The sequence below is a fragment of the Leiobunum rupestre genome, chromosome 11, assembly GCF_980474605.1.
Source record: "Leiobunum rupestre chromosome 11, qqLeiRupe1.1.hap1, whole genome shotgun sequence".
NCBI classification, from domain to species: Eukaryota; Metazoa; Arthropoda; class Arachnida; order Opiliones; family Sclerosomatidae; genus Leiobunum; species Leiobunum rupestre.
This window is the reverse complement of record NC_143394.1, coordinates 52046096-52066971: the sequence shown is the minus strand read 5'-3', so window position 1 is coordinate 52066971 and position 20876 is coordinate 52046096. Positions and strand designations below refer to the sequence as shown.

The following is a 20876-nucleotide window of genomic DNA, read 5'->3' as shown; positions in this document are numbered from 1 at the left end:
AAATCGGGAAGTGCAGATTTATTCAAAAAATGTCGAGTAATCGATGATGTTGTGACGTATTTAATTCTAAAATGTAGTAAGCCTAAATGAGAAAATATACATTAGTAGGCTTATAGTAAAATACGTCAATATTTGATCAAGTCCCGGGTAACTCGCTTAACTTCACTATTGGTGTTAGCGAGGGCATGACTAATTTTAAAGGTGTCTAGTGGAAATCTAAGTTTATATTTAATACTAAATCAGAAGAGTGCGATTGAGAATTCCAAATAATATATTTAGAAGAAGTATAATCAGAAATACATGAACCGAAATTATCAGCGAACAAATTTTTCTCGGGCGGCAATTTCCCCGTGCGACAGGGGAGGGTTAAATAGGGAGGCCTTGTTAATTTTCCGCCTCCCGCGACTACAGGGAAAATTTCGAATGCACCACGGGTAACTAGACCGCCATCTAGTGAGGCTAAGAGAAATTATTTCATCGAAGAAAATCTTGAGAAACGTGGTCTGCAGACCTAGGCTTAGCCGTGTTTTGTTTTTGATAGAGGTCAGTGGAACTGTTGAACGCGGTAGCTGCAGCTAAAAGTAGATAAATTAAAACCTTTTTAACTATTCTTACCAGACCATTTGTTATTAAGTTTTATATTTCAAATAAAACAAGTACAATTATTTTAACAAATTAATACAAATATTTATTGTTTATAATTCTTAACGTAGTCAAGTAAGTCTACTTTTTATTAGTCGTTAACTGGGCTTTATTAATTAATAACAACTGATTACGATGATATTTGTTTGAGCGATTCTTGCCTTGGACGTTTCTTCTAATAGTGACAGCCTTTCTTCCACTGACACATGATGCACTTGTAATTTTTCCCCAGCAACATATTTTATTTATTTGTTTTTCGAGAAAGTTTCGCTCGGCCGTCGCCAGGTAGCGTATTCAAACCTTCGCCGCGGAGGTGGGTAGGTTCTCTTATCGAGGAGGGGAAGGTGGCACGCGGCCACTAAGGTGGGGGAAAACGGGGAACTTGCCTCCCGTGTTAGAGGAATAGGACGCTGATAATTTCGGTTCATGTATTTCTGGTATTATCATTTTAAATTGAGAGTTTCCTTAAACATAAATTTTAAAAACATTTTGTCCGAAGGACATAAGAGTTATAAATTACTCAGAAGTGGTCACCCGAAGGGAAGGTTATTTTCAAAAATACTTATGTGCCATGAATGTCAAGAGTCCTGTAGATCAAATGGATGGACGGTGATAATGAAGTTGAAGGGCGCCAACTAATTGTTGAACGAAGCGCGAGAATGAGTGGATCTTTCAGATCTCTTTTTATTTACATATTTTATTAAGTTTTATGCTCCGCGCACAAATTTAGACTAAGCCGCCAAAGCCGCACATCTCTGTCTATTCAGAGCACTATTTTGTGAGTTGATAACCCAAGTAGGGCATCTGAGATCTCTCTGTGGAATTTTGACGGAATCTTGGTTTTTAACCAACGAGTCAGATGATTGTTCTTCATCCGGGTCGCTGGTGATGTCAAAGGGACCCAATCAGGCCTTGGCATCCCTTTGACTTAAGCCAATCGGCCACGTGGGGTTGGACCTAGTGTTTATGATACAGGGGCACCAGTTATTGGTGACCCCTTTCGGTCAAAGGTTAAACACTACGCACTTTTGGACAACACTTCACTGACAGTCATAAATTATCTTTAACCCTTGGGTTAAAGATAACGAAACTCCAAAGAGTAAAATACAATTAAAATTAAAACTATCAGAAAATTTGCTTCGTATTATATTTAACTGATAAACTTGTTCTGTAAATAGGGTTAAATTCAATTGTGCATTGTTTTAATACGTCTAACTCGCTGTTGTAACTACTTAATTTATATTATTCTGAATAAATTAAACTCGGTTGTTTCGTCTCAATTATTTATATTAAAATTAAAATTTTATACCGGGCGGGATTGAACCGGGATTACGTTTTTAGTAAATAACTCTGAATTGCGGATATATCTTTAAGGGTCATCTCGAGAGATTTATACCACTAGGGACAATTCTTCCGAGGAGAGGTGTATTTTGGCTTGCCAACTTGTTAAATACTGCATTTGAAAATTCCTGGATTGAGATGTGCAGTACTGTGGCTGTTGGCAAAAATAGTTTTCTTGCAAAGAAAGATTCTTTAAAATGTCAAATTGTTTATCACGCGTTTCCCAAAGATGATACTGAAAGAAGAAAAATTTAGATTTACAAATGTAGAAGAAAAGATGATTTTAATCCGTCCTCAAATGTTCGAGTCATTTTCTTAAAAAAAAAAAGATTACGAACGTAATCTAAAAGCGGAATTGTTAGGCTATCAACCTAAGCGATTAAACCAAACTGCAATACAAAGTCAAAAGTTACGACTATAACATGCAGGCTGTGATAATACATCAGGAAATGAAAGGCCATTTAGAGCCCTTAAAAGGGAGAGAAGAAAGTGTGCCAAAGATGTTTTAAGCTCAAAAGTGACTTCTAGTAGGTTAGAGTTGCAGGTTGAAGATATTGCACATTTGGTTATTGGTGAGAATGATGATAATCAAAATGTAGTGAAGAAGTCTTGTGATTGTTATAAATTAGAGAAACAAAAGAAATTAAAGAAGTTATGGCGAACTAGGTACTCCAATATGAAAAATTGACGAAGAAAACCAAAGTGAATTCAATGAAATTTGAAAAAATATACTTAGCATTTCCAACAAACAATTAAAGAAAGGACTAAAGCGTCTAAAATCTCAGATGGATAAAAAAGATCAGTTACACGATAAGGGTTCCAAATTACTAAAGCACAATTTTCACTAAAAGTCAGGTTAAGCGAATAATCGACGAATTTATAGTTCACACGAATTTTAATGTTTCGTCAAAATATGTTCCTACTTTGAATTTTTATATATTTCAATTTTGGACAATTAGTGTTTACTAAAGAAACTTGAAGTAGAGTGAATTTATAGTACAAATGAATTTTAAAGTTTTGTCAAAATATGTTCCAATTTTGAAGTGAATTTATAGTACCAATGAATTTTAATGTTTTGTCAAAATACGTTCCTATTTTGAAGTTAATTTATAGTACCAATGAATTTTAATGTTTTGTCAAAATACGTTCCTATTTTGAAGTGAATTTATAGTACCAATGAATTTTAATGTTTTGTCAAAATACGTTCCAATTTTGAAGTGAATTTATAGTACCAATGAATTTTAATGTTTTGTCAAAATACCTTCCAATTTTCAAGTGAATTTATAGTACCAATGAATTTTAATGTTTTGTCAAAATACGTTCCTATTTTGAAGTGAATTTATAGTACCAATGAATTTTAATGTTTTTACGCGACTGTAAATTGATGGGGTTTGTTTTGTTATTTTTAATAATAAATAGATATTAACTTAGAGTCGGTTTAGGGTTTATTTCCAATTATACCGTTAATTATTTTATAAAATTTAATTTATGTCGGGTTTTAAAATCAAATATTTCCCGATGTTTATATCCCCAAATAAATTAGGTTCTTACACTCCATTTAAGCTTTCAACACTTATAAACATCTTAAAACTAATTTCAATTAAATAACTTACTTGATGTTTGGTATTGTTTAGGATATTAGTAACCTCGGATTGATAAATATTCAATCGGTACACTAAAGTCTATACAGTGTGAAGCTAAGTGAAAATTATTTCCTGGATTGAAACGCTAAACATTGATATGGTTACGATATACTGATTTGGAATTCTCTTTTCCGTCCTCCCATAGTTGATCCCATGTGCTTGTTATGAAAGTATCATTTTGTAACGCCTCAATAATTTTTTATTTCCTTTTCTCATTATCTTTTAATGGAGAATCATAATTTACGAATGGGACAATCTTATCACAGATATATTTAAAATAATTAAATGCTATCTCTAACAGGTATAATAACCCTCCCCTATCTTGTCTAATTGTCCATTCATGAAAGGTTTGGTTAGCATCTTTCTTTTTAACTAAAGTATTAGCACAAAATTTGGGGCACTCGTAAATACCAATTAACTGTGTATCCGATAATATGGTGAATGGTTTTTTGTTCCTGTCGTGTTTTCAGAGTTTCAATTTCTTTGTTGACAGGTCCAGTTCTCGGTTGCTCGTGCTTACCACTAATTACCTTATTATTTTCTTTTTCCAAGTAAACATTATTTAGTTCATTAAAGAGCCGCTGAGAAAAAATTGTGTTGACAAGATCTTGTTCCTTTCGTGAAGGGGATCATCGTTTTAAATTATTTTTTTAATTCTTCCCTAAATTCATCGCTTTCCAAAAGCTCATGACGCTTGGATGAAAACTTTTCTTTATCTAGTAGACCGGTCTCATTATTTGCTAACAACGATAAATAGTCAACTGCTTCCTCCGTTATCGATGTAATTTTGTGGTTTTTAATTTCTTCTAATGCATCCTGACACAAATAATCAATTTTAAAATTAACACTAATAAATTATTAGAATACTCATTCATCCAGATTGATTTTTGAACCCAAGGCTTGTTGAAACAAGAACCAGAAGCTTGGAGCCTGTTTAATCATTTGCCATTGCAAGACTCAATGCCATAAATACTTAAAATTACTGGTTTGGTTCTTCCAATGTATGTGACCTTTACAAGTTACAAGCATTAGCCAGAATAGTGTTTAAATTTTCTGTTAAAAATAGTTTATCAAACCCTATACCTGTGAACAAAAAATACTCTCATTTAGCACTTTGTCACTTACAAGTTTCACTACATTAGAGACAAAATTATTCTTACCTGCTTGAATCTTTTTTTGCTGCGCCTTAAGCCTAGCATGGAAGAAGTAGAGAAGGAACGGCGGCGACATGTTAAAAAACCTGCCGCAAAAAGCTTTAGAAATTCCCCTTTTTGTTCATTCCCCCCATACTTTTACCCGGCATCAAGTTTCGTTTGCGCAACCCTCACGCCCATCCTACCTTATGTTATTGGTCTGAATGTCCGTATTCAATGCTCTCTAGTACAACTTATTTGTTTGGTCATCTACTGCGTACTGTTTTTAAAATTTTAACGGATATTTTTTCATGTGTAAGGCTTACGTAAGTTAGGGCAAATTAAATTGCTGATTTAACTTTTAATTATAATGGTTATTATATATATATATATATATATATATATATATATATATATATATATATATATATACTAAAATTTCGTTCCATGGTCGATATAACTTGATGTAAAATTAAATAACGCTACCGATAATAAATTTTATTTGTTTGACCTCCATGTAGTAGCAGAACTTTTATTTTATTTAATTTTACATCAATAATAACCATTATAATTAAAAGTTAAATCAACAATTTAATTTCCCCTAACCTACGTAAGCCTTACCATAAGTTAAGGTATCATTAACTTATGGCCTTACACATAAAAAAAATCCGTTAAAATTTTAAAAACAGTACGCAGTAGATGACCAAACAAATAAGTATATACCATTGTACATAATTATTCATAAGCTAAACTTAAAACTATTTTAAAAAAATTTAAATAAATTAGGCCTTTGCGCCTTGTGAAGCTCAACGCAAACACGCGGAAGATATATAGGGAAATATCACTCCGTAGCTGCTCGCCATTGTGGGGGGAAATTTTTTAACAATAGGAAAAAGCACGGGTGACGTAGTGGCACGTCATACTGTAAACTCCCTATTGTAATGTTTACAGCTGACTAGACTCCGCCTCCTGACGTAGTGCGCGTCGAATAATGCGCATTAAGGTCGGAGTGCCCTACCAAAAGGGGGTGGAAATGAGGGAAGACAACAACATTTTCGGTACAGGCTTTCCTATTTTGGCCGCCGTTCCTTCTACTACTTCTTCCATGAGCCTAGTTCCCACTTAGCGAAAAAACCAATTTTCGCGCTGAAAATTGACGCCCACGAATAAAATTTGCGAATTTTTTCAAATTCGCCGCCAAGTCGCGTCTCCGCGGTATCTAGCGATTGTTCTATTTTTTGACGTCCACACCTTGGCGATAAAAAGCTTCAGCCAATCAGAAAACGCGTTCCCTTGATCTCTTCCGCTCCCGTCCGTCACTTATTAAGCCTAGGTCTTTAGAAAATCGGCTCAGCCAACTTGACCAAGATTTTGAAGTAAAGGTAATTATCTCACGAATAGAATCGTTTATTTATTGAAATTATCAACAGGAACATCCATTTGGTTTATTTTGAACTGATGTTTTATGTTAGGCCTAAAACATTACTAAAAACCCGCACGAGCTGTTTTCAGCGTTTTTAAATTTTCGCGCTAAAGTGAGAACCGCTTCCCCAGCGACCGAAAAAACGCGTCTTTTTTAGTTGCGCGAAAATTTTATTCGTCTCGAAAATTCGCCAAGTGGGAACTAGCCTTTAGTTGGTTTTTTCAAAGCTTTTAACTTAAAATAATTGCGATCCATATTTAGCTATTATCCTTGATATCTCATTATTAATAAAAGAAAAGCGTGGTCCAAAGCCCTTGGCGGGAAAACTAAGGATAATTTCAAATATCCTTAGTAGAGAGGGCGCTACAAAGTGGTCTTACCAGGATCATACACATTTCCCCCTTCTTTAGTCCCCCCTTTTCTCTCAAATTGTGGGAGTCAAACTATCACGGAAGGGGAGAGTAAATAGCGGGTTATTTCGTATCCTTTAGCTATTATCCTTGAATAAAACGACCTTGCTCTTCTCGCTTCCTGGTAAATTTTGGGTTTTTTCGATTTCACCACTTTTGAGAAATATGGTCAATCCAAGGTTCCCGCTAAGGGCCACAAAATTCTTAGGGGCCACAAAATAATTAGCCCACCGATGAAAAAACCTTAGCGCCGCTACTGGATACACTTGGCGAACTAAAATGATACAACAGGAGGCTATCTAGTATCTAGGGAATAAGGATCAACGTATTAGTTGATTTGAGGGTCGGAAGGTGTGATAATTGAGCATGCGCAGAGACCGTTCTTTCGTCTTTTGCCGATAAAAAATATCTAGAGTAGACGTAAATCCCGATCCATCATGGAGAACGTGGCGCCATCTAAGTAAACTCCCCTTTATACTTCGGAAATAAAGGCTAGAGAAAATGCAAGGTTCCTACAAGCGCTCGAATGCGCTATTGGAGAAAATGAACTAGCTTTAAACTGCTTAAATTAAAACCCAAATTATTAGTTCAAATGAATCATGATATACGTAAAAATCGCAGAAATGACTGGTGAAGTCGGATGTAGCCTTGCTGTCACGAAATGTTCCCGTTTCCTCCTACTCCGAATTTCCAAAAACCTTCCATGGGAAGCCGCTTCTTTTATTTTCAGGAGATTGAATGTAAAAATAAATAATGAAGACGCGTTTATTGATTTAAATTAATTAGATTTACTGGTGCAACCACGTCCGCTGGTGTGACGATAGTTTTTCCGTCCGGTGAATACACAGCCCCCGCCGGGATAGTCTTGACGTCCGCCATGTCGACCTTGAAGATGGTGTAGCGTTTTGACAGGTCAATATAAGCTTCAGAATTTCCGGCCACGTTAAACGTAATTGTCGAGTTTCCATTAATGTTAGAAATGGGACCAGTGTTTCCACTTTGCGGCGAAAAAGGGCGTTTTCGGCGAAAACTGTCTCGGTGGGCACCATAAATTTTAAAACCGGCGAAAAGGCGAAAAAGCGGCGAAAACCATTGAAAACGGCGCAAATTGCGGCGAAAATATTTTTCGATATTTTCAGTCAGAAAAACTAAAAAATCGTCGTCTCTGTAGTCCCTCTACTCTGCCCCTATGACCGCCCATTCAATTTTTATATATACCAATAAAAAATCTATAACATTTAAAGAAATAAAATGTATTTTTTTTATATAAAAAAATATTGCCTAAATCTAAGATTGGAAATAAAGAGAAGTAAAATATGCAGTGACACTCACTAAAAAAATTTAAGGTAAATCTATGGGGGGAAATTGCGGCGAAAATCGACTATAGAACCGGCGAAAACTGGTAAAATTGCCCCTAAAATAGGCGAAAATCTCTACCGCAGAGTGGAAACACTGAATGGGACTGTGCTCAACCCATTCTCCACTCACGATACTGGTGTTGGTTAGAGGGACGTTGAAAAGCCATTATATTAAGAGAAAATATCCGAGGGCAGGGGCGTACCGAAGAGTGTACGTTTGGGGGGGAGGTAAGTGAAATTTGCCAAGTAAAAACCAAAGTTTGTCAAGTCGTCTAAGTTTGGATTGTTACGGTAGATTTCAATTTAAATGTTTCATTAAAATTATAATCGGTGGCGCCATCGGTTGTTAGCGGCGGGAACTATATACTATACAATTGAATTAATGGTACTAATGTACTTTGAAAGTTATAGATGGCGCCACCCGTATTATGATAGAGTTGACGGCTGAGTGCGCCGACTGGAAATTTCAGAATTTGTTTCGCGAAACCACGACTACCGAACGCACCTATGTCATTCTAGCGGTACTATTTCCAATTCAATGGCGAAAACGGCTCGGCGTCTAGTTATATTGAGTGAAGTGTTTGCGTACTCTCTTTATATACAGGGTGTTTCAATTTGCTCGATCAGGCCATTTTTCTCAAAATGTATTTATGCTAGGGTTCTGAAATTTTCCGGGTTTATTTTTTAGGTATGGAAGGCTTTGGTTACTAAATTTCAGAAAAATCTAAAGATTTTGTGCCGTTTTGGAAAATTTATTTTTTCACCGGTAGGTGTCACGCAAAATGTTTCAATGGAAAAGTTGTAGGGCATAGTCGAAAGTGTAAAAATAATTTTGTTTCGGTTGAAAAAGACCTATTTTTCACTGAGTTTGGAGGTCGGGGGAAAAAACAAGTTGTACTAGCAGGCAATAGCCTTTAACGTAAACAATCGTACATAATCACAACACACATGTACATTTATTTTAGGGAACTTATGCTTTCAGCTATGTAGTTAATAATCAGATCTGCCAAAAGTTATTGTAAAAGAAAATTATTACGTACAACACCTAATTAGACAAAGTAGACAAAGACCGCGTCTTCCATTTCGACGTGGTTACGAGTAAGATCATCAAACGAAGATTTGTAGACCAAAAATTACGCTTATTTTTCTTTTGTTGTTTTTTAACTTGAAATATCAATTGTCCGAGTAGTATTTAAAGCATTTACATTTCAAAGTTAAAACATTATCTCAGCTTGGCCGATGGTTGTCCAGAATGCCTCTTTACACTCGAGATCAGCGCGCTCATATGCTAGAATTATTTTACGGAGAAGGTCGTCGTAATGCTACTCTAGTAAGTCAGTTATTTAGACAAAACTTCCCAATTGCAGACCAAGTCATACGACGGTTCTTAGAGTGGTCCGCGACTTCGACAACTGGGGTAATATCAATCCGAGGTTTCGTGGTGGTGGTCTCCAGGACATCGACATGGAAAACACCATAATTGCCTTCTTCGTCGCCTATCCTCGAGCGAGCGTCAGGACTGCCAGCTTTGACTTGGGGTTGGATCGAAACTACGTTTGGAGAACACTCAAAAGACACCATTTTCATGCTTATCGAGCGACACTTCACCAAGGACTGCATGACGGTGATAGACAGCGCCGACTCGACTTCTGCAATTGGTTTTGCCTCATGGCTGACGCACACCAGGATTTTCACGATCAACTACTGATGTCCGACGAATGTTCATTCGGAAGAGATTGGCCTTTCAACCGTCAAAACCAACATATGTGGGACTACGAGAATCCACACTGGGGATTTCCTCACCGCCACCAAGTGCAGTTTCGCTTAAATGTGTGGGCTGGTCTGTTAGGTGACAGAATTATTGGCCCGTTCTTCCTGCCAAATCGTCTGAACGGTCAAAACTACTTGGAGTTCCTTCAAAATGAAATATCCAACGTGTTGGACGACATTCCTCTGGCCGAGTTACAGACGCATCTGGTTCCAGCAAGATGGGGCGCCACCTCAGCAATATCGTGACGTGGTTGCATATCTAAACGACGAGTTTCCTGGAAGATGGATCGGAAGAACTGGTCCTGTTCGTTGGCCTGCAAGATCCCCTGATCTAACACCACTCGACTTTTTTCTTTGGGGATTCGTAGAGGACTACGTATACCAAACACCTGTGACGAGCGTTGAAGATTTACGACAAAGAATCATCGAAGCATGTCGCCGGGTGACTCCAGAAATGGTTCGGGGAGCATTTCGCAATATGCAACAGAAATTAAAACAATTTTTATAAATTTTATACAGATTGCCAATTTAACGTAGAAAATGAACACTGAAATAATAACGAACAACCGATATTCCCTATCACGCGTCTATCTGCCTTTCAATTTTATAAGGTGCTGTAGGAAAAATGACTATTTAAAAAGCTTTTACCACAAGGCTGAACTAAAGTTCCGACACACTAGCTGCCTAGCGTAGAAATCAGGTCTTGTAAGTTATACATAAGAAGAAACAACTACCTAGAAATCTCAATTATAGTTAATGACTTTAGGGAAGTAAATTGCTGCGAAATTCTAAATGATTTGTTTACTATCGACTTAGGAGTTTTTTTAATTAACTAACATGTTTCATAATTTTCATTTTGCCAAGTCCACCTCGATTTGCCAACTCTACAAAACTTTGGGGGGGAGCCTCCCTGTACGTCCCTGTCCGAGGGATTTAAAAACGATGTTCGCTTCTTAGAGGTCGAGACTGAGCTGACTAATCTTTTCCGTTCACAGTTCCTTTGATATCCACTTCTGGACATTTTTTGTGTGCGAGTATAACTAATCTCCGCTAAAACCGTTTCCGGTAAATAAGTACGAAATTTACTAGTCGTATAATTGGGAAAATAATTCATAGACGAGTCCGAAGGTCATGTGATGTAGAAACTAGTGTGCCTACCCCGACCCCGACCACAAATAAACCCCGACATTTTCCCCCCAGCCCGACTCCGGTACCGAAGATAAAAAATAAAGTCGGGGTGTTATATTTCGGGGTTAATTTTCGGGAATGTATGTTTGAAGTTTGAGCTTTGGAATTGGAAAGGAGCTTATTTATTTGTTAATTTTTTTTTACTATAAACCTTCTTCCACGAAATTATTTGGTTCTTTAAGTTATAAATAAGCTAGTATTATTTTTTTTTCAGCGGGGGGTCTTACCTGATCCAAACTAATTTTTTTCAGGGATAGCTTAACCCCGACCCCGAAAACCCCCCGAAATTTTCCCCCGATCCCAACTTATTTTTTTCGGGGCTAGCTTAACCCCGACCCCGAAAACCCCCCGAAATTTTCCCCCGATCCCAACTTATTTTTTTCGGGGATAGCTTAACCCCGACCCCGGCCCTGGCCCCGACTTAATTTTGAGCCCGTACAAACACTAGTAGAAACTCATAATAAAACAATTTACCGCACCCAGCTGTCGAACGATGATGGATAACCTTTCCAGCGAACTAATTTCTCTCCCGTCCACATTTCTTCATTGGCTCAACACTTTTTAATTTTTAAAATGCTATTATTGAGGTCTTTCCCTATTTTCTGTAGTTGTTCTCGCTAGAATATTGCCGTAATGACCTCGTTGTCCAAAGTTGGCATCTTATATACCGGTGGACTGCGGGTAACTTCTCGGATATTTTGAAAAGTTCTTCCGACCGCGTGGGAGGATAGCCTTCCTCGAAGATGTCCTCGCGTTCTGGGGGTGAAAATTGGACGTCACCGCAGAGGTTTTCCCAAACACGTTTCGCCTTGGCCGGTGTAATAATAATAATAATAATAATAATAATAATAATAATAATAATAATCAGTTACGCTAATACCCAAGGCAACAAGTTCAAAACCAAGTCGCCGGGACTTTAAATACTGTTTAAGTTTACTTTTTTACGCTGGTTACCTCAATTTGTTCACAAAAACCTTTTGCACCTATCACACAAACCTAAACCTTGATGTTCACATTTCCCTGCTGCTTAGTTTGGCGCTTGTTGCAGAACTTCCAAGGGCTAGTAGGGTACACTTTGAAGCTCTCTGGCGCTCTTTTAACTCATCGTAGGAAAGTGGGGGAAAAACAGGCATACTTCTCAACTAACCGCCTACAACCCCTTAAAATTTTTCATAACTTTTTGAAACACCCGGTATATTCATTACTCAAATTTTATTTACTCTGTGTATATCTCCATGGTGTTAGGTGAGGTGACGTGAGGATTGAGGGGGTTACCCTGTCACTTGGTCTAAGGTGGCGCGCTTTCTTAAATATATTACCCAAAATTACGTAACAATTAATATGAATTCAAACCGCACAATTGGGCTATTTTCGATCGAATGGGACCCAATGTTAATCATATTGGATCGAATGGGACCAAAGCGTTATTTTTCCATTTAAATTCGTTGCTACGCCAAGAATGTATATTTATTGAATATAATGACTATGATCAGATGATCGGCAGCCGATCATAGACGAATTTCCCGCCAGCGTGAACTGCCTGCGCTTCAATAGCCTAGGAAGACGTCAGTTTAAAGTAATTGAGATGAGATTACTTATCGAGCGTGAGGGGGCTTGGGAGCAACGCTTCAAAATAGTCATTCTCATTAAGTAGATATAAATACATTCGTCGATACGCAACAAGTCTGATATTATCGGTTTGATAAAATTTGGTTAGAGACCGCGATGAAATGTCAGGGGATTTTCACGGTATTCGACCTGTGAGATAACACTGAGCATCGCAGATAAGCAAGGATGCCATTCTAAAACTAAGTGAAGCTCGTAAAAGACAGCTTTTTGGGAACCGCGTGAAACGGATAAAAGGTAAGCTTGCAGATTGTTAATTATGCGAGGAAATTTAATTTATATTATCTTTTACGAAGTTAATCAAATTTTTAAGTAGCACTAAAAGCATTGGATGTTAGTTGCAAACCAATATAACGTAGGTTTGGTGTTGTTGCTGATTAATCGATTGATTTCAAAATTTGCGATTTTTACTACTTTATCGACAAAAATTACCGCTAGTCATTTTTTAACGATTAATCGATAAGTGAAACTAAAAATATTATTACCGTAAAATGTATTTTACCGAGTCATTTGAACAAATATCGGCTTTTTACCAGGTTATTTCAACAAAATATCGGCATTTTACCAGGTTATTTCAACAAAATACCGGCGTTTTACCTGCTTATTTCAACAAACACCAGAAATTTAATGAGCCATTTTAAACATACATGTAGCACTATTATACATAGCCGAAGGGTGTCGTACTTTGAAGGAATACACACTGCAGTAATAGCGAACGAGTGAGGAGTTTGGTTTCATCAGTGACTGGCATTCGACTTCAATCCCGTCTGTGATACAGGGCTTAATTGACTTTGGCGCCATCTCTACGCGATGGAGACAACTCTAACATAATAAAAAAATATTGCGTCCTGTAATGTTAGCATTAGGGCATTATGATAAACTAGGTGGTTATTGTTAAAAAAAAACTTTTTTTTAACGTTACATTTATAACAGAAAAAGTAGAACTTCAATAATAATGAGAACGAGACTGCCCTAAACGGTTTCTCTCCAACTAAATAGATTAGTATGTTTTTTAGTTCTTATTACTAGCGTGATAAGACATGTTCTTCACCGCGCAGAGATGGCCAGAATAACCTTGACTCCGATTGTCGTTTAGCCTAGACTGACTAGTACATTTTTACACCTTTTGATCAAAATTTCGCAACCAAATCTTTTTTCCGATTACAGCATGGGTAAAAAACAACAATGGAAAACTGACATGCAACTAGAAAAGCGGCGCAAGAAGGGGACATCAGGATAGTGACGGAGTTGCTGGCTAAGGGCAAAGCAAAGCCGGAAACGAAAGATAAATATGGATTAACTGCCCTGCACTGGGCAGCGCGGAACGAACATTTGGATGTATTGAACGAGTAACTGTACTCGAAACTAAACGGCAACGCAAGTGGTCGGACATAGGGGGGGGGGGGGGGGCGTGAAAAGTGGTCAATGGTAGGAAATGATTGGGAGGGGAGTGATTTTCCAAACTACTTTTTTGGGTCAGTTGTGGGAATCGCGTCTCCAACTATCTGTCGTTGAAAACAGTCGAAATTTCTCCGATGGGGAAAGCCAAAGTTGGTAAAATACTGCGCATAATAAGGTTAGCTCTTTCGACGGGGTCTGTAGGGGGTCTGTAGAGAAGTGCTTCAGCGGGTACGTTGGGGGGCTTGGCAACTACCGGCCCACCTTCAGTGACGTCGCTGGTTGACAGGAAACCAGAAACAAGCCGCGGGGAGGGTAGTAGAGCGCGAAGAGAGAGAGAGAGAGACTAGAGAAATCAGTCGAATTCCTAATAAAAGAAACCAGAAAAAAATTCAAAAAATGCGGCATAGAAAATAAATACGTGCGGTCGTTTTCGCTTCAATTTTACACTTTTTTGGCACTTCATATAAATTTCTGTAAATATTATATTCTCTAAATTATTAAAACTTCCAGTATTAGCTGTCATTAAACCCAGAACTTTTATAAGCTTAATTAATAAGTTCGATTCCATAAGCCTTAGCATAGGGCCTAGGCCAAAAATTATTATTAATTAATAGTTAAATTGTAAAAGTGATAGTTTTTAAGGTAAAGTTGGAAAGGAATAAGGAAATTAAGATTTAAATTTTTATCAATAACCTAACTAATGAACTTATGCCATTATTTTCAAAATATCCAAGATAGATTGTTTTTTGTTATTTAAAAATGAGATCTAGAATTAAATATTTAAATTCAAAAACTATTACTGAGGCCCAAGACCGGGAAAAATATAAGAAAACTAAAAAATTAAGTAGTTAGTTTTAAAAATAAGCTGCCTTTTTGTTCAGTTGACAGATTTAAACGGAACAAAATGTTCCTTTTTTAATTAATTTCAAAATGTGCCTTTTCAATATTAAAATGTTCCTATTTTTTATTTTAATAAAAGTTTTATTAAAAAATATAGTTCTTTCTTCTGACCACGTCCGACCACAATAATTGAAAAGCCCAAAAATAATTCCAACGTATTTATATTCTTTCACATTCTCCCAAGATTATGCAATTTCACCACATTTTTGCAAAGATTTTTTTACCCATGACAGACAAACTACACGGTACTTATAAGACACCCTTCTCTCCGTATTTACGGGAAAACCGTCAACCAGCTACGTCACTCGCGCGGTAAAAAGAGAGCTAGCGAGTTTTCTCAAAAGGAACGCCGGGCAAAAACGCGAATGCGCTACCGTTGGGAAAAAGCAACCTGTACCTGAATTGTGTACACCGACTATTTTCCCAACTACCAGTGTTGCCATTAAAAGCAAGTGTCGGCTAGACGTCAAGGTGCTCTTTTTTCAACAGATCAAAATAAGAAAGTTAAGTCAAATTTTGACCCAAAAGGAAATACTTATAGGTACCCCTCGCGTTGATTGAATCGTTTGTAAATTGGTCAATAACATGAATTACAGTAATTTTAATGGGATATATTATTTAGGTTAAATCCAACTAAAAAGAGTATAAGTTATTTAAATATAATACTCTGCAATGGCTCTCTGCTCTCTGACGACGTTATCATTGGGCTATTTTGTCATTAATGGCACCACGCTCTCAAGTAAAGTCGATGTTTTTCAAAGAATCGAATAGATTCATGGCCATCTCTAATAACAGGGGCCTTTTTCATAATACAGGTGGAAATGATAGAGCCGACAGTTGCTTTAATATCTACTTAAATTAGGGGCGTATTTATTTATTTATTTATTTAAGTGCCTTTTTTGGAGGGAGCGAAATTAATTTTTGCCATTTGTAGGATCTTTTCAGAATTCAAAATTCAAAGAGGAGGTACATAATCCAACTGAAAAAGTTAATAAAAATTAAGATAACTCAGAAAAATTTTATCCCATGACTAAAATGGTCAGCATTGAACTCTTAATTTGTGGACGCGAACATAAACAACTCCGGTTTTTTAACAATGGCCGCTCCTTATGCGCATTGTACGTTTTGCTTTTTGTAGCGGGAGAGGAATCGGATAATAATTAATCCCAGAAATAGTATCCATGATATACCTGACACTTATTCGATAACTAATTGCAAAATATAATTTGTTTTAATTATAAAATGTACCAACGCACGGTCAAAGTTGTAGCTACATTTATAGTAAACGAGTATTTTCTCAAGCCATATAACGGTCAGTTCTCAAATAGCGGTTTCCTTTTGACTTCTCGAGATTGGCTCCGAATCTGTCTCTGACTTATTTGATCTAACAACGATCAAGCGAGAAATAGAACATGTTTTGAAAATTCGAGCTCCTTATTCCCAAGCTGATAATGAACACGTGAAAATATACTGGGAGTGGACGGAGAGCGTTTGGAACACGCGAACAAATGATCCGAGCAGACCGAGAGCGTTTGGAACAGGCGTAAAAATTATCTAAGCGCACAGAATGCATTTGTAATACGCAAAAAACTTACACCGTATTTCTGAGAGGCATGTCTAGAATGAGCGTTGTCAAAAACTATCGTATTTGTACGATATTTAGGACTCAAATACGATGTACGATAGTGGTCGACTACCATACGCAAAACGTACGATAATTTGAAACTTTCAAATAAAATAATTTATTCGTTAAAAAACCTGAAACTATTGCTATCTAGATTCCGCCAAAAAAACAATGAGAAAGGTGATTTATACACTAGAGTTTTCCCTCTACCCTCACAACTGTGTTTTATATCCGAAACCAGTAATCCACACATCTACTTGGAATGCTTATCGCGGCATATTTTCGTCTCGATGTCGTTGACGGTTTTTTTGACGTCACTATGTTAACTTAAAAAAGAACTACGTTATACGGGAGCGCGTGCAGAGGGTTTTTTCTCTCGTAGGCGGGGCCAAAGCCGTCACAGTGATCTTACCATACGCGATACGGCGATAAGCATACCAATTAGTAGAGGTATGGGTTCCTGCCGAAACATATTTTTGGCCTTAATTCTGCATTCACGGTCAAACCCAAACGCGGGTGAGGTATGCTTAGTCAGAGTTTAGAGGCTTGACCCTAGAGTAGTTAAGTTGGAAGAAACCACCTATGGACTGTGAGAAGGATGATCAAATGACCCTAGAGAAGGCCTATTTTCCGACAGCTGATTCGAAGCTCCGAACATTCGACACACCGAGCAGTCGGGGGCTCGGTGCCAGGAAGTTGTTATTTATACTTCATAGGCAGATGAGATCGTCAGGAACCCAAGTGCAGATGTTTATTAACTACATGTTTTTCATCTTTTAAAAAGCCCGCTCGCTCGGATAGATGCATGCACAAAAAACAGAAATCGGGAAATGGTTCGCTTCTGTCGAGCCCTTTAAAGCGTACGATAATTTTACCAAAAATATGATAATTTATAGCCCCTGGTACGATAAACACTTCTTCAAAGGTTGGCAACGCTGAGAACGACTAAATGTTTTGGTGGACTTCAGTCCTTAGAGCTAATATGAGCTATTTACCAAAATGGGAAAAGTTAAGGTCGTGCAGGGACTCGTGCGAAGCGTCGGAACCGTCAGTCGATAATTATCTCCACCTTGACTCGATATTCCGGTTTCAAAATGCGTATTTTTCTTGCTAGGGGCACGAATCTCTTGGGTATAGCTTAAATTCTAAGACATTATACACATAGCTAACAATCGGTCTTTAAACGCCCGTATGGAACATAATTATCGACTTGTAGTATTATCATACGCCAATAATTACTCTGGCGCCCCAATTGACCACTTTTGGCACCTCTTTACGTTCGCACACTTACGTTGTGCTATAAAAAAAAAACTTGTATTTGTTTTCGTCAGGTCTGCCTTACTTTTTTGGATAAATCTGTCACGCCTAACATCTTGGATGTTTATGGAGCATCGCCTTTGCACTGGGCCACGCGTCGAGGTAACAAAGAAATCGTCCTGCTTCTGTTGGACAGGGATGCCGACCCCAATTTAAAGACCTCCACCCGAGGTACCCCGCTGCACAACGCGGCTTTCAACGGACGAAATGAGATATTAAGGATTTTGCTCGTCAACCGCGCCAACGTCAACGAATCCGGTCGGGAGAACAACACGCCCTTGCACTACGCCTGCCAGGAAGGGCATCTCGACACGGTTTCGATTCTTCTTCAACACGGAGCCGACACCAACGCCCTGAATGCGGACAAACACACACCGGTAGATCTCGCCAAAACCAAGGGTCGTGGCGATATTTGCAGCCTAATAGAAGTCAATAGGAAAGATTTCGTTGGTCAAACTGCCCTCTACTTGGCGGCCGAAGTAGGTAGTTTAGAGAAATGTGCCGCCTTTTTGAAAATGGGGGCTCTCGTGGATCCAAATTTAAACGATAGTTTCCGACCATTGCTAATAGCGGCCGAAGGTGGACACTTGAATATCGTGAAACTCCTGCTTGAATACGGGGCGAAAACCGACAACTTGTTCCCATCAGTCTACAAGGCCGCGGAAAAGAACCACGTGGACGTGGTTGATTTTATGTTCGCTTACTTAGCCAATCCGAATATCCCATTCAACGGTGCCACGCTATTGCACGTAGCGGCCAAAAGCGGTTACGACGAGCTGGTATCCCTGTTGCTCAAAAAAGGGCTGGACCCGGAAGTCGTGACGTTGGAAGGAGAAACCGCTCTGCATTTGGCATGCGCTCGTGGGGAGGAAACGATTGTCTGGCTTTTATTGCAAGCTGGTGCAAACATCGAGGCTAGAAACGGAAGAAATATGACACCGTTGGTTGTCGCCCAGTTATTCCGGCGCCATAAGATAGTTGAAATGATTCAGGAATGGGGGTAAAAGTAGATGACCCGTCCTGGCCGTCCAACGATTTAAAAAGTTTTTAAGAAGAATAAGAAAATGTAGGATGATCAAAAATTTGGGCAACACTGGACTGATGTGGCGGTAAATTCTCGCCTGTTGAAACCTGAATCGAGACCAACAAATCAATTTAAATCATCGGACTTTTAACACGGCTTTTTATTAATTATACTTTGTAATCTAGAAATAAATTCCGAGGGGCTAGTCACTCCGCGCAATCGGTGTCCAAGGCCGTCAGCGTTGCCAGTTTCTGATACTCAAATTATCGTAAAGATTTTTCGATTTCAAAACTACATTATCGTACGCCTGAAAACTGGCGCTAAATTTTCTGTGAAATACTGACGTTAATTTCGTTAAACTTGCTAAATAAATTTTTTTAATAACACTTAAAACCGGGAGTAGTGGCTCACTCCTGCAATCCCAGGCGTCCGGGAGGCAGAGATTGTGGATGGCCGTGTGAGGACGACCACTAATCCCCCAACGGGTGGTTGTCATACTTCCGCCACGGGTGTCCCAACCCTATCCCCAAGTATCCCCCCGTTGGCGTGGCCGTTACACATATCTCGCACCTGATTAATTAAATGGACGAGCGGACTGTATTGTCCCACCCGTTACAATGGCTCATAACGAGCAAAAAAAAAAAAATAACACTTAAAGTTCGACGAATTAAAAACGTTTGAAATTCTCATATTTTCCGCCAATTTAAAAATTCTAGTACATTATTGTAAGCGCAAGCTGAATTATCGATAAATGCCTACTGTATAGTACCAATAGTGTATTTTTCTCGACGGACTTAATTTTTATAGTACGCCACTGAAAATATCGTACGTCCGAAAAATGAGCTCGAAATTATCGCTGACTTAGCCTGTACCCTTGACTGACCGTGGAATAGCCCCTCGGTAAATCATTCCTGTGATTTAGATTAAATTTCAAATTCTTAATAAGTTAATGTTCATAAAATTAAATTAAAACTTTGAAATAAAACGCATAATAAAATAGTAAATGGGGACGAATAAAAACTTAAAATTAAATAAAAAGATTGTACCTGCAATAAAATAATTCTTTTTTTTCATTAAATTGTGTACTTTTTATTTGTATTATATTTTTTCTACTCATGTAAAATGATAAAAAAAATCTAACTGTGGAAGTAAAATTTTTAACATAAGACCTTGCTGAGATAATCCTAAAATTTACTTGAATCTCACCTTCGGATCGTAAATCGTATACCTACATGTAGGGTCTAAACTCTTACACCTGGCGACCGTATAATACTAGGAGGGGTATTACAATCACCGTGTCTGTCGGTGTGCGTGTGTCTGTCTGTCTGGGCTGCGAACGCGTTCGCATTTTCGGAGCAAAGCGTAATCGCTGCGTACACAGTTTCTTAGAATAAGTGTTTTCATAAAATTCGGCTATGTTGTTTCCCCCCCCCCGACAAAAATTGCCCCCTCAGTCTTTGATGGCAGTTCAGTTCAGTACGTTCCAGTTCTAAAACCGTCGGCGCGACTCGAATTAATGTACGTCAACAAGCTGGCAAACACGTTTCCTGAAAAATCAATAAAAACCAAAGACTACCGACCGTTACATGTCCCTTCCTAGAGTTTACCACCTCCTAGGCAGTTCTTTGATGGGGGTTTTATGAAAACACCTATTAGGGAAAAGTTTTTCCAAAAGCGCCCTCTTTTTGTCATTGTGTGTATTATAATTTTCTTTTGCGAATTGTGATTGCACGTGAAGAATCTTCGGCGTTTGGGACGGACCGAGTGCTGAGGGATACGGTAAACGCCTCAACGTCCAAATGGCAGGGTTTCCACCAAATGTTCACATTTTCGGAGCAAAGGGTAATCACTGCGTACCCAGTTTCTTAGAATCAGGGAAAAGGTTTTTCCAAAAGCGCCTTCTTTTTGTCATTGGGTGTAGTATTATTTTTTAATCGGCCGGGATTCGAACCCGAGCCCTCTTGCACGACAGGTGAGCGTTCTACCGCAGAACCACGGATACAGTTAAGCTTCGCTGAAAATTAAAAACTCTTCCGAAGAGAGGTATATTTTGGCTTGCTAACTTGTTTTTGTGTG

General features: G+C 38.2%; 1 protein-coding gene across 1 annotated transcript; it reads left to right on the top strand.

The window, feature by feature from the left end:
• The first annotated feature begins 29 nt into the window (after positions 1–29).
• Positions 30–19843, top strand: LOC149923270 (uncharacterized). Its single transcript, XM_090162387.1, has 4 exons — positions 30–36; positions 2412–2649; positions 13743–13872; positions 17791–19843. The coding sequence occupies exons 1-4, from the start codon at positions 30–32 to the stop codon at positions 18778–18780; spliced, it is 1365 nt and encodes a 454-aa protein (XP_090018513.1). The 3' UTR covers positions 18781–19843.
• The last annotated feature ends 1033 nt before the right edge of the window (positions 19844–20876 follow it).

Bases quoted from the DNA above. Each gene is read 5' to 3' on its own strand.
- LOC149923270 (XM_090162387.1), top strand. The intron at 2,650-13,742 runs GTACTCCAATAT...ACATGCAACTAG, and splicing joins AAGAAGTTATGGCGAACTAG to AAAAGCGGCGCAAGAAGGGG. The intron at 13,873-17,790 runs GTATTGAACGAG...TGTTTTCGTCAG, and splicing joins CGCGGAACGAACATTTGGAT to GTCTGCCTTACTTTTTTGGA.